The 13,820-nt window shown below is 45.4% G+C and overlaps 1 protein-coding gene across 2 annotated transcripts in view; it reads left to right on the top strand.

Annotated features, from left to right (window-relative positions):
• ACVRL1 (activin A receptor like type 1) overlaps nt 1-12,180 on the top strand; it is a 28,622-nt gene extending 16,442 nt beyond the window's left edge. The window contains exons 6-10 of one of the 2 annotated variants that reach the window (XR_005010512.1): nt 9-284; nt 1,062-1,259; nt 8,239-8,369; nt 9,915-11,000; nt 11,941-12,164. Coding sequence is in view for 1 of the 2 variants with exons in the window: in XM_036761551.1 (XP_036617446.1) it covers nt 9-284; nt 1,062-1,259; nt 8,239-8,369; nt 9,915-10,049 (740 nt within the window). In the remaining variant the exon portion in view is untranslated. Of the gene's footprint in view, nt 1-8; nt 285-1,061; nt 1,260-8,238; nt 8,370-9,914 lie in introns of both variants that reach the window. The other variant, XM_036761551.1, reaches the window with a different exon arrangement.
• Nucleotides 12,181-13,820: the final 1,640 nt, after the last annotated feature.

Here is a 13,820-nt window from a genome sequence, read left to right as displayed (position 1 = left end):
CCTCCCAGGCTTCATTGCTTCTGACATGACATCCCGCAACTCCAGCACCCAGCTGTGGCTGATCACCCACTACCATGAGCATGGCTCCTTATATGACTTCCTGCAGAGGCAGCCACTGGACCGAGGCCTGGCCCTGAGGCTGGCCCACTCCATTGCCTGTGGCCTGGCCCACCTTCATGTGGAGATCTTTGGAACCCAGGGCAAGCCGGCCATCGCCCACCGGGACCTGAAGAGCCGCAACGTCCTGGTCAAAAGCAACCTCCAGTGTTGCATAGCGGACCTGGGTGAGGAGTCTGTGGGAATGTGACTGGGCTGCTGATGGGTCAGGGAAGGAGCTGGGCCTGGCCTGCTCTAGGGAGGGGAAAGCTGGCCCCAGTAATTTGGGTTTGGATTCACCTGCAGGAAGGGAGAAAGGCAGATGGAACCAGGGGTGGGGTGGTGTGGGAGGTCTCTCTGCCTCCTTTTCTGTTTGTTTCTACCTCTTCTGTGATTCAGTCTCTGCATGTCTCAGCCTTTCTTTGTCTGCAGAGGCAGTCAGCCTGCCTGGATTCTAGTCCCATTTTTTGGCATGTACTTTGGGCAGTGCTCTGGGCCCAGTGTCCTCATCTGCTAAATGGTCATGGTGATACCAGGGTTATTGTATGGGAAATGCTTCATAAAACCTTAAGTGCTATAGAAACCTGAGTGTTTTCTATATGATGGGCCCTGAGCCAAGCGATGGGAATATGAAGAAAGGCAAGAAGCCATTATTACCTCATGGGATTCTGTGGGATAATCTCAGTTAAAGTCACTTTGAAAAGTTATAAGAATGAGATGTTACAACTCTCCCTTCTCTTCCTGTGTATCTGTGTGTGAGTGTGGATTCGTGTGATTCTGTCTTCACTTTTCAGACTTCATCTCTGTTTTTTCTCTCTGACCCTCTTTCTTCTCCCTTGTCTTCCCCCTGATTTTCCCTTCTGGGCCCTAGGCCTTGGGGAGTGCCCTGAGAAGGAGAAACCCTGGGTGGCACATTGGGGTCCTGGGACCCAGAGCCCCAGATCATGAGGCACTGGTACCCACAGGCCTGGCAGTAATGCACTCCCAGGGCAGTGACTCCCTGGACATTGGCAACAACCCTCGGGTGGGCACCAAGAGGTACATGGCGCCAGAAGTATTGGATGAGCAGGTTCGCACAGACTGCTTCGAATCCTACAAGTGGACAGACATCTGGGCCTTCGGTCTGGTGCTATGGGAGATAGCGCGCCGGACCATAGTGAATGGTGAGTGATACTTTGTTTCACCCTGACCAGGGCATCCTTCTCTCTGGCCTACTGATGGACTGATAGGTTGACTCCTCTTCCTTGTATCCAGCTTAGTCTTCAGTGCCAGAGGATGGAGGGATTGGCAGATGGGGTATAGTCTCAGTGGAATGATGTCTATGTGGGGTGTCTGTGGTGGTGCTTTGGAAAGAGTACTGGCTCTTGGCAGAGAGACAGCAGATTATAAATGCAAAATGTCAGATACATTTTATTGATTTGGTCTTCATTTCTTTGTTACAAGGGTGACAGCTAGATATAAAAATAAGAGAATCAAAAGAACATTTTCTTAAAAGGAGCATAGACTTCTGAAGTCTGAAGATCTGGGTTGAATCCAGGCTAAGCTTAGGTGATTTCTACCTGTGTGGTTTGGGCTAGATCACTTAACCACTCCCGCCTTCAGTTTCTTTGTCCTTCAAATGGCAGTTATACTGGTACTGTCTGTCACAGGGTCCTTGTGAAGAAATCAATTTGTAAATCTTTAAAATGCTGTAGAAATGTGAGCTATTATTATTCCTATCATTTTCATCCCCCCTTTTGAGGGGGTTCACATAGGAACAGTCTTGGGACTCTTGCTATCCCACTTTATAGTCAATGTTCTACATGGTATCGCTCAAGGGAGCTTTCTGGAGTCGAGTAAAAGTATTCAGATTTCAGCTCATCCTATGTAAGCTAATGGAAAGCATCCTCAGTACAATCCCAGTAGCCGAAGATGGTGTACCCACATGGTGTTATCTCCTCTGCTAGGCCTCTACAGTTTTCCCTTTCTACACCATGTCTTTCCCCATCGTGGTTTTGCTATATTGTGGGTTAGCATAAGAAATTACTGTGGATTTTGTATTTTTAAATTTCCTTTTTTTAACATTTTTTTTTTATTTTAGAGGGGGGAAGACAGGGCAATTGGGGTTAAGTGATTTGCCCAAGGTCACACAGCTAGTACATGTGTCAAGTGTCTGAGGCCGAATTTGAACTCAGGTCCTCCTGACTCCATGGTTGGTGCTCTACTCACTGCGCCACCTAGCAGCCCCTAGAATTTCTTTTTCTTACAGTATTCTTCCTTTAACATTGACCTACCTGGAACCTATGACCAAATACTTAACCCAAATTTGGTTACAACACAGTCCTACCAAATTTTACAATTTGGTAAATTACAATTTGCTGCTATAAATACCCCATAAAAGAAAAAGAAAAATCCAGACTTTTTCTCTGATAGAAAGCCAAAAAATTTTACACAGATTTTCTAGATTGAGGGGGTGCTGTACCCCTAACCACCAAAATGTGAAAGGGATAACTGTTAATGTAAAAGCTTTTCATTTAGGAAAGGTTGGAGAACTGGGACCAAGATACTTAGTAAAATGTTGTTCTTTGTTTTTTGGGTTTTTTTTTGTGGATCAATGTTATGTCTAGGCAATTGCGGGCAATAGTTTGGTTTGTGGTAATGGTCCAGGATTGGTTCAGTTTCTTAGCTGAGTTCTCCAGAATATTTTGAGGTCTGTATTTATAGAATATGGATTCATTGTCTGAAAGCCCATTGAAGATGGCTGATGTATAATTCTAGCCACCAAGTTGTCTTGCTAGGTATTCAGTAGATGTTAAATTGTTATAGTCTGCAGTGACGCGTTGCATAGTTTCTACAATATTACTATTAGTGAGAGCAAATGTGGCTTATTGGTTAGAGAGTTTCTTCTCGAGGCTAAGGAGAACTGGGTTCAGGTCCTGCCTCAGATACACACAAACTGTGTGACCCTGGGCAAGTCATTGAACATTCACCTTTACAAACTGCGGAGAAGGTGCCGACCTGCATTGGTAGGGGGAGTTCCCTATACCAATGAAATTACAGGTCTAGTCCTCTTCCCATTATTGTCCTCATTATCATCATGACTGCCTTCTTCTTTGAGGCCATTGGGGTTAAGTGACTTGCCCAGCTAGTGTCCGAGGCTAGATTTGAACTCAGGTCCTCCTGACTCCAGGGCTGGTGCTCTATCCACTGAGACACCTAGCTGCTCCATATTGTGACTTATCAACAGATACTCAGGCTGACTTGGGGATGGTTTTTGGCACCTGGTTGGGTGTACCTTGGCCATGGGGTATCTATGACCATTGCTCTCTGAGTTCATGAAAACACATATCCCTGACAGGCATCCAAGGGAAACTGGGTAAACAGACAGATAAATAGTAATAGATAGATAATAGTAATATTGATGGTGATGCCTCAGATTTCTACAGTTTTCTGAGTTTTGCAAAGTGCTATTCTCATAATGATGCCATGAAGTAGCTTGGAAAAGTATTATCCCTGTCTTAATAACAGCTAGCATCTATATAGCACTTAATAAATATTAACTCATCCTGTCCTCGCAATCACCCTGGGAGGCAGGTTCTGCATTATCCTCATTTTAAAGTTGAGGAAACTGAGTCAACCAGAGGTTAAGTGACTTGCCCAGCTAGTGTCTGAAACAGGATTTAAACTCAGTTCTTCCTGACTCAAAGGCTAGTGCTGTATCCACTGTGCCACATCACTGCCATTTTCATAGATGATAAAGGTATCAGAGATGCTTAATTACTTGCCTACAGCAACACAACTACTAAAGGTCAGAGCCTAGATTCAACTTTATTCTTTTGCCTCGGAGTCTCATCCTCTTCCCATTTCTCCACCAAGATGAACTCTACCGTAGAATGGTCTTGGGAATTACTGTTGGGTGGGGGTCTATAGTGTGGGCTTATTAGGAAGTCCTTCTCTCACTGGCATCCTGATGGTGCCAAGATCCTTTGCATATGTGAAGGGCAGTGCCACACTAAACTTAGTGGTGGAAGTCTCTCTTGTGAGAGGCATCGAGACTTATGAGATGACAGGATTTAGAGCTGAAAGGGACTTTAGAAAGCAAATCCAACCCTGTATTTTGTAAATGAGGAAACTGAAACCCAAGGAGGTTAAAGACCTCACCACAGTCACATAGGCCAAACCCAGGTCCTCTGACTCTGTTTCCAATGCTCTTGCTACAACTCTGGTCTTCCTCTTCTGAGTCCCTCCCAAGGATTTACCTGGGATGACTTGAAGAGGCTTCTAGGTGGGTGGAAGGAATGTAGGCATCTGGAGCATAGACTCCTTTCCCCAACCCAGAAGCAGGTGAGGGTCTAGAATCCTCATGGGGCAGAAGAAGCAGAGGAGCCCCGTTGTTCCTCAGGGCAAGGCAAGGCAAGCTCATTCAGCTTCACACAGTGTTCATTATAAACACTGTAATCTGGTGTCAGCCCCGGCTCTGATTAAAGGCCCATTAGACATGCTCAGGCCTCAGTGCAGTGCTGATTAGGACATGCAAGTCAGGAGGGGCCTGGTTGGAAGGCAGCCACCTCCAGCACAGCTGGAGCATGGCCCTCATGGGGATGTGGCCTGTGTGGTCTTGGTCATTGGCTCAGTGCCTGTAATCCAAGAGTCTGGAGGACAGGGTAGGAAGGCTGCCTATCTCTAGGCCTAGAGGTCTTTCCAGTTTGAGCAAGGATTTCCTAAGAGCCCTCTGTGGCTCCATGGGAAGCATTTTCCTTCTTTCATTTTTTTAAATGTATGTTTCATATAGATACCTTTTGTTTTTCTATCATAGTCCTTCTTGATACAACCCCAAACACCCCTACCCACACTTAACTGAACCTTGTAACACACACATACACCCACACCCACACCCCTACACACACACCCTAATCCCCTCCACATACAAAATTAATCAGGAAACTCAATGGCGTAGCAATGGCATTGGACAGAGTATGCACTATTCCGCATCTGTAATCCTTCACCTCTCTTCAGAGAGGAGGGAATTGTATTTCATCATCTATTTCTGAGTTTGTCAGAGTTGGGCTGCCTTTTAAGTTCGTAATCATTATGTATATAATTTTCCTAATTCTACTTATTTAACCCTGCATCAAGGCTGCATTTCCAAATGACTCCAGTCCTTGGGCTATGAAGTAGTTGCATGAGGGGAAGACTCCTTTCTTATATCGACAAGTATATATTTAACACTTGCTATGTGCCAGATACTATGCTAAGCACTAGAGGTAAGGTTCTTGCTCTCAAGGAGCTTACACTCTAATGGGAAAGGCAACATGTGAATAAATAAATAGGTATAGACGAGATATAGACGGAAGAGAGAGGAAGGCTCAAGTGGCTGGGGCAGGGGCACCCCCAAAGGCCTCCTGCAGGACATAGCATTTGAGTTGAGTCTTGAAGGAAGCCAAAGATGTCAGTAGGCAGAGATAAAGAGGGAGAGCATGCCAGGTTGGGGGAAGAGCCAGTGCCTATAGGCAGAGATGGAGTGTTGTATTCTGGCAGCAGCTGGTCAGCTTCACCCTCGAAGGTTAGTTTCCCTTCTGCTCTTGTACATATCTTGTAGGAACTATTTATTTTCATGAGACCAGGGCTTATTGTTGTGGTTTTGCCTTTCTTTCTATCTCCCAGGCCCTGATACAATGCCTGGCACATAGTAAGCAATTAATGCATACTTGTTGACTGATTTCTTAAAAAAGTGGTTTTTATTTTTTTAAATATAACACTAACAAAGATGAAATTAAAGCAATTATAAGGAGTTATTTTGCTCAATTATATATGCCAATTAATTTAACAACTTAAGTGAAATGGAATAATATTTACAAAAATATAAATTGCCTAGATTAGCAGAAGAGGAAATAGAATATCTAAATCCACCTATTTTAGAACAAGAAACTGAATAGGCCATAAAATGAGCTTCCCAAGAGACCAGGACCAGATGGATTTACAAGTGAATTCTATCACACACTTAAGGATCAACTAATTCTAATATTAAATAAATTATTTGGAATAACTGGTAAAAAAAAAGGGATCCCACCAAACTCCTTTTATGAAACAAATATGATACTGACACCTAAACCAGGAAGAGTAAAAACAGAGATTTCTAAAAAAAAAAAAATGAAAGGTCTTCCCTGGGTCTGTGGTATCACTAGACCAAAAAGTTCATACAGGTGAGTAAAGGGTAAGAAGATTGGAACAGTAGGAGGGGGCCGGGTTGTTAAGAATGTTCAATGCCAAAAAGTTTTACATTGATTCTAAAGTTAACAGGGAGCCACTGGAGTTTATTGAGCAGGGCAGTGATGTGGGCAGACCTTACGGAAATCATCTTAGCAGCTGTGTGGAGGATGGACTAGAGTATATAGGGTTGTTGTTGTCCAGTTGTGCCTGACTCTTAGTGACCCCATTTGGGGTTTTCTTGGCAAAGACACTGGAGTGGTTTGCCATTTCCTTCTCCAGCTCATTTTACAGATGAGGAAACTGAGGCAAACAAGAGTTAAGTGACTTGTCCAGGGTCACACAGCTAGATGTGTCTGATGCCAGATTTAAATTTAGGAAGATGAGTCTTGCTGACTCCAGGCCTGGCACTCTATGCACTGGACTACCCAGTTGCCCTAGAATACAGGGTAGTGGAAACCCAAACTGAACCAGTAGTCTGATCTGAGTCATCATGGCATAATGGAAGGAGCACTACATTTAGAGTCAAAGGCCCTGAATTCTAATTCTAACTCTACCCTTACTATTTGTGAGACCTTGAAGCCACTGTCTTTCCTTCTCTAAAATAACAACAATAATGCTAGCTACATTGTGCTTTAAGGGTTGTCGATAACTTTACGAATGTTATCTCAGTTGATTGTCATGACAACCCTGGGAGGCAGGGGGTAGTATTGTCTCCATTTTACAGAAGAAGAAACTGAGGCAGAGAGAAGCTAAATGACTTATCTAGGGTCACACAGCTAGTAAGTATCTGAGGTCAGACTTCAACTCAAGTCCTCTGAACTCCAAGTTCTGGACTCTGTCCACTGTACCACCTAGCTACTGCTAAAATGCAAACATTAATGCTTATATTGCCTCCCTCACAAGGTTATTGTGAGGAAAACTCTTGGACAGGTACAAAGTACACATAAATATGAGTTTATATATATGTGTGTGTGTGTATATATATATATATACTTTTTTTTAACTTAAAGGTGTAGTGATTACAAGATCTCATAGTGCTTAGTTTTTTTTACATTGATTACAAAACAAAAGCATTTGACCAAGCAGAGCAAAATTCAGCCTCAAGAATTCTCCTCCAACAAGGTGTCTGCAATCCTACACCAGCACTCATTTATTGAGCACCTACTATGTGCAAGACACTGACAAAAAACCAAAGTGGTTCCTGCCCTCAAGGAGCTTCCATTCTCTGGCAAGTGGGGTGTGATGAGGAAGATACCTCGTATACAGAGATAATTATGTACATTACAAGGAAAACTGAGGAGGGAGAGAGGACCGACAGGATCAGTTGGCACGGGAGGTGAGCCTTGAAGGAAGACAGGTTCCTAGGCATGGGGAATGGCTTGTTCAGATGCATGGAGTCAGGAGATGGCATGCTGAATTCAAGGGGAATGAGGAGGGAGAGGTTACTGGGAGAAGCTCCTGAAGGAATCAGAGGGAATGGAAGCAGGGAGCCAGTTGGCCTTGGCCAGAAGGGCCATCCCTTCTTCAGACACAGGAGTAAAGCAAAAGAGAGGTTTTTAATATGGAATGAAGGAGGAGAAGGGACTCCTGGCTGAGGGCCTCTATTCTCTAGTAATGTAAGATGCAACAAAAAGAGACCTGGGTTTGGAGGCAGAGGACCTGGCGTCTTGGCCCTGGAACTTTCTGCCTACGTGACCTTGGGCAAGTCACTTAACATCTGTGGTCTTCATCATAAAATGAGGGGTCTGGACCAGATAACCTCTAAGGTCCCTTCTGGCTCTGAATCGATGGTCTGCCGATCCCATGTTCCCTCAGTAGTAAATAGCAGGCAGGATGTGAAATAAGGAACTCTTATTCTGAATACAGTGACTCAGATTGGGGTCCTCCCCATCCTGTACCCCATCTCTCTCCTGGGGCATGGTATCACCGTGGTGTCTCTGCCCCACTCCCCAGGCATCGTGGAGGACTATAGACCACCGTTCTTTGACATGGTCCCCAATGACCCCAGTTTTGAAGAAATGAAAAAGGTGGTTTGTGTTGACCAGCAGACCCCCAACATTCCCAACCGACTGGCTGCAGATCCGGTGAGTTGGTACTTACAGAAAGAGATGGGGGGTGGGGAAGGTCAGAGAAGGAGGAATTCTCAACTCTAAATACTTGCAGATTCATTTTATCATGAACAAGCTCCAGATGGGGAGTGGGTTAGGGATGGAGCAATGCTGGACAATTCAGTGTTCAGGAAGTAGGGCCAGAGGGAGCCATCCTAGAGAACTGAATTAATCCAGTAGTACACAAGGCAAGTCAATAAGCATTTATTAACCAGAGAGAATTGAATTAATCCATTGATACACACAGCATTTATTAACCACCTATTATGCGCCAGGCATTGGCATGTACATATATCTTGAATACATACATATTGGACACTGGCACATGTCTTTGTGTCTCTCCTGTCTCCTCTGGAAAATGTAAGGGCAGCCCTACTTTGTCTGAGCTTCTCAGAACCCTTCATTCTCTAGAGAAGGGACAAGGAAGATTTCCCCACTATAGGGCTTTTGGATCACAGAATCTCAGCCTTGGGAGGAATCCTGGACAGCATCTAGTCCAGCTGGTATCTCACTGGTACAACATCACTGACAAATGGTCATACAGGCTCAGCTTCATGACTTGCGGGGAACCCACTAATTTACATAGTGCTTATGACGTGCCAAGCACTGTGGCAAGCGCTTTACAATTATCATCTCTCTTACCCTCATAACAACCTTGGGAGGTAGGTGCTCATTATCCTCATTTTACAGATGAGGTCCAAGTGACTTGGCCAGGGTCACACAGCTAGTAAGTGTCTGAAGCCAGATTTGAGATCAGGCTGACTCCAGGCCTGGCATTCTTTCACTTTTGGATAGTTCCACACCCACAGCCCTGGGTAGGTCTTTGGGATTAACTCCCTCTGGGCTTCCTTTGTTTCTGGGAATGGGGTAAGCAGACCTTGCCTGGCAGCTCACATGAGTGAGCTGACTGGTTACACTGCTTTCCTCTGGGATCCTAGCCCCAATGCATTTCCCTAAGCAGGTGTTGTTCTCTGCCCATCCCACCTCCCCACGGGCCAGGGTCTGTAGCACCAGTGCAAGGGCCAGGCTACCTCTGTCCAGCCTGGTGAGACTGTTGGTGAACACTGCTCCCTGCTTTCCCTCCAGAATCTTGTTGTGACATCTTTTACTGCAGGGGTCACCCTGGAAAGGCCAGAATCCCCAAGGATAGGGGAGAATTGCGAAGGGGAATTTTGGTCCTGACCTCCCTCTTCCTTCTGTATCTCTTAGTGGGGATTGTAGAGGGAGCTGTTATTGGGGGCAGGATGCAAATAGCATCTAGTGACAAAGTAATGTTTGTTGTCTTTCTCCTCTTCTTTCCCCGTTTCTTTCCTTCTCTCCTATTTGGGTTTTTCCTCTCTCTCCACTCAATCTGTCTCCTTCCCTTTCTTTCTCCATTTTTATTCCTCTCTACTTCTCTGTTTTTCCTCTCCTCCATTCCACACTTCCTCCCTCTCTCTACCTTTCTCTCTGTAATTCTCATTTCTCGTGCTTCCTATTTCCCTCTCCCGATCCCTCTCCCTTTCTCTTTCTGCCATCCAGTTCCTTTCAGGTCTGGCACAAACGATGCGGGAATGCTGGTACCCTAATCCTTCAGCCCGCCTCACAGCCCTGCGTATCAAGAAGACCCTACAGAAACTTTGTGCAAACCTAGAGAAGCCCAAAGTGATTCACTAGATGTCTGGTGCCCATACCACCTATGCCCTGGGGAGGGCTGTATGGAGCTGTCTGGGTTGGACCTCTCTTTCACCACTACAGAGTCTGCTTTCCTTATTATCCAGGATCTTAGGAGGAGAGGAATGGGGAGGGTGGTCCCCTGAGAGGGCAGCTACGGCTGCTGGACTCCACGCCTCCAGCCCCCAGCTCTCCTAGCCAAAAATATTGCTGGGCCTGTAATCTGATGCCAGGGCATCTAGCCCAGTCTGAAGGAACAGTCTCCCTGACGCCTGGCTTTCCCCCACCCCCAGCACACCCACACTGACCCCTCCTTCCCCAGGAAGCCTAGATCCCAGCTGGCCCCAGCTGCAGGAGAACACTGCCCTAAGACGGGATCACAGGGAAGCCACCAACACCTAACTGGGGTAAGAGGTAGGGAATTCCCATTCACCCTGCCACCCAATTCCCCTGGTGTACTAGTGCACACACCAACATGGAGACAGAAACCCCATTCTGTTCTGCTTCACCTGCTGTTTGTGCCCTTTGCCATGCCCAGAGGGTCAGCAGAGAGGGTGCAAGGTCCCAAATCCCTTCCAGATGGCATCCTTCCAAGGTAAGCCCCCTTGTGAACAATGCCACATCATATGCCCCCTGTGCCATGACCCTAAGCACAATGCGTACACTTTATCATCTAGTTGCATCAAGGAGTGGGGTAGAGCCAGCATACCTCTGCCTAAGGGGTCCTGTGGACTCAATTCCAAAGTGTCTCCTCCCACCCCACCCCCGGGTTCTTGCTCTCCCCAGATGTCATCACTGCACAGAGAATATCAATCATGTGGGAAGCCACCTAGGGTCACTGAATCCTGTCCAAGCCAAATATCCTCGACCAAGGGACAACCTCTACTTCAAACCACTTAACCTGGAATTAAACCTCAAATTTTCAAGCTTCTTCCAAGTCAGTGCTGAGCCAGAGTGAGTCTGGTACCTTTGTTAGCAAGTCATAGAAAGGTGGTGATGGTATTGAGAGGTCAGAAAAGGCTAGCATCCAGCCTGAGGGGGCTACTGAAATACATAGACGGCTATACTTAGAGCTTTCTGAGCCTGTCTAAGGCTCCACGCCTCCCCAATACAAATTCATCTTCCCTCATCCCTTGCCAACACACGGCACTAATAGCCAGTAGCTGATTCTATCTAGGTCTGGGAGAAGACAAAAAAAGAGCCTGCCTACTTTTTAATAGCCCCAGTGCTGGGGCCAACTCAGCATTTATTCCCTGCCACTTGGGGTATCATCCTCAGACCTTTTAGTCCACAAATTCACCACTGTATTTAATGCCAATAATATCCTGATTGCAGCCCCTCCCACTGGGAAAAGTGACTGCCCATACCACCCACTGCATGTATAAAATGAAGAGACTGAAGTAGATAATCTCTAGGGTCCCCTCCAGTTCAAACAGTCCATGACGAGTCCCTGACCTTGAGAAGTCTCCAGCTCTGGTGTTAGTAACCACATCCTTGGCAAGGCCCCCAAGTGTTCAACCCAAACTCTCCTTAGCTTAGAGGAAGCACAGAATCAGAGACATGAAGTCAGAAGGGACCATTAAGGTCATCTAGTTCAAGTCCCTTATTTTATGCATGATGAGACTTTGGCTCAGCATCCCCTAATGCCCTTGGCACCATGGGATGGAGTGCTAAGACCTGGAAATTTGACTAGGCTGATGGGCTGGTGTGCATGTCTGTATAGAGCCTGGGGGTGTGGGGTTGAGGGGAGGATGTGGCGGAGTGTGTTGGAAAATCCAGTACAAACCTAGGCTCCAGAAAGTCCAGGTCCAGAGTCCAGGGTACATTGGCAAGCGTTTCCTGTGTCCTTGGAAGATTTCCCTCGCCCTTGAAAAGCTGCATCCTTCTCTCATAGCACTTCGAGATCTAAAGCTGGAGAGCAACATGAAGATTGCCGTGTTCCTTGAGGAAACTCAAAGGGAAGGGAAGGCAAATCCATTGATCAACAGGCATTTATTAAGCTTCTGCTATGTTCCAGGCACTATGATAGGCACTGAGAATACAAATATAATAAATGAAACAATTCTTTTTCACAAGTAGCCTATGTTCTAATGGAGAAAAGAAGTACATATATAAGTATACAGAATAAATATTTAAAAAATAAATACAAATACTAGTGATGCTAGCTGGAATTTACATAGTGCTTTAAGATTGGTGAAGCACTTTACAAATATTATCTCATTTGAGCCTTGCAACAGCCATGGAAGGTAATTATCCACACTTTACAGATGAAGAAGTTGAGGCAAATAGAAGTCAAATGACTTTCCCCTGATCACATAATAAGTTTTTGAGACAGGATTCAAACTCAAATATTCTTGAATTCAGAGCTATATCCGTAGTGTTGCCTACTAGTTACAGAGAGAGAGGGCACTAGCCATTGGATGGATGAAAAAAGGCTTCAGGTAGAAGGCAGTGCATCTTGAAGGAAGAGAGGGATTTCATAAGGGAGAGGCAAGGAAGGAATGCATTCCAGAAATGGGGGATGGCCATAGCGGAGAAAAGAGGGAATGTCGTGTATGAGGCATAGAGAAGAGACCAGTTTGCCTGGATCACTGAAGGCAAAAGATATACAATGTATTCGATGTACAATGAATGAGGCTGGAAAACTAGGTCAGGCAAGGGTGTGAAGGGCTTTAAAAGCTAAACAGAGGAACTTAACTTTGATCCTCCAAAATGATAGGGAACCAGTGGAGTTTATTGAGTAGGAGAGTGATTTGGCAAGACGTATGAGTTAGGGGGATGACTTTGGCAGGAAGCATCTGCCTGAGGTCACACAGCTGGAAAGTAACTGAGATGGAAGTCTAGTTCTGTTTGTCCTAAATCTAATCAGGTTCACTGTCTCCAGCTCCCTCAAGCAGTATGGCTCCCTCCAGCTAGAGAATGCTTCCAATCTTGCTAGAATGAGGATGGGTATTGATCTCTCTTGTAATAGAACACACTCTAAGCCAGACCTGCACAACTGGACAGTAGGTAGGGGCCAAAATTAAAATAGGCTAAACTTCTTCAGACCACAGTTGGGTTAGACTAGAGACAGGTAGCCGCGGGGCATGTGACAAACAGGAGCATGCACAGTGGTAACCCTATATTTTTCGCAGGCCGACCAAAATCCTTCGGCCATAAGCATATGTTTTGCAGGCCTGCTCTAAGTGATGCAGTAAGTCATTTTGGAGGAGGTCAAGAATGTTGGAGCAAGAGACTCTGACTCACATTCTGGCTCTAGTGCTAACTTGCTTTGTCTCCTAGGGTAGGTCATTTCCCTTCTCTCAACCTCATTGTCCCATTTATACATACATCCATCTATAAAATGAGTGTGTTGGACCAGGAGACGTTTAAAGTACATTCTGGCTCTGATACTCTACTTTTATAATCCCTACAAATCACTCTAACTTCCCAGATCAGGAAGGAAATAAGCATTTATTAAGTATCTACTATGTGTCAGGCACTTTACAAAAGTGATCTCATTTGATCTCCACAACAAGTCAGTGATATATGGGCTATTTTTAATCTCCTTTTTACAGTTCAGGATACTGAGGCATTAGTTAAGTGTCTGAAGCTGGGTTTGAACTACGCACTGTGCCCTGCCCCCAACTACTTCTAGGTTTGAGGTTCTCGAAGCAGGTACTGTGTAGCCTTAGGTAATGCCTGGAAATAGCAAGCCTGGTCAAAAGGTTTCAGAGATGAGAATTTACATCCCTGTCTCTCAATAGAAGAAGCTGTTTTCCTAAGTGCATCCTT

The sequence above is a fragment of the Trichosurus vulpecula genome, chromosome 5, assembly GCF_011100635.1.
Source record: "Trichosurus vulpecula isolate mTriVul1 chromosome 5, mTriVul1.pri, whole genome shotgun sequence".
NCBI classification, from domain to species: domain Eukaryota; kingdom Metazoa; phylum Chordata; class Mammalia; order Diprotodontia; family Phalangeridae; genus Trichosurus; species Trichosurus vulpecula.
The sequence above is the reverse complement of the archived record's forward strand: the minus strand, read 5'-3'. Positions and strand labels throughout refer to the sequence as shown.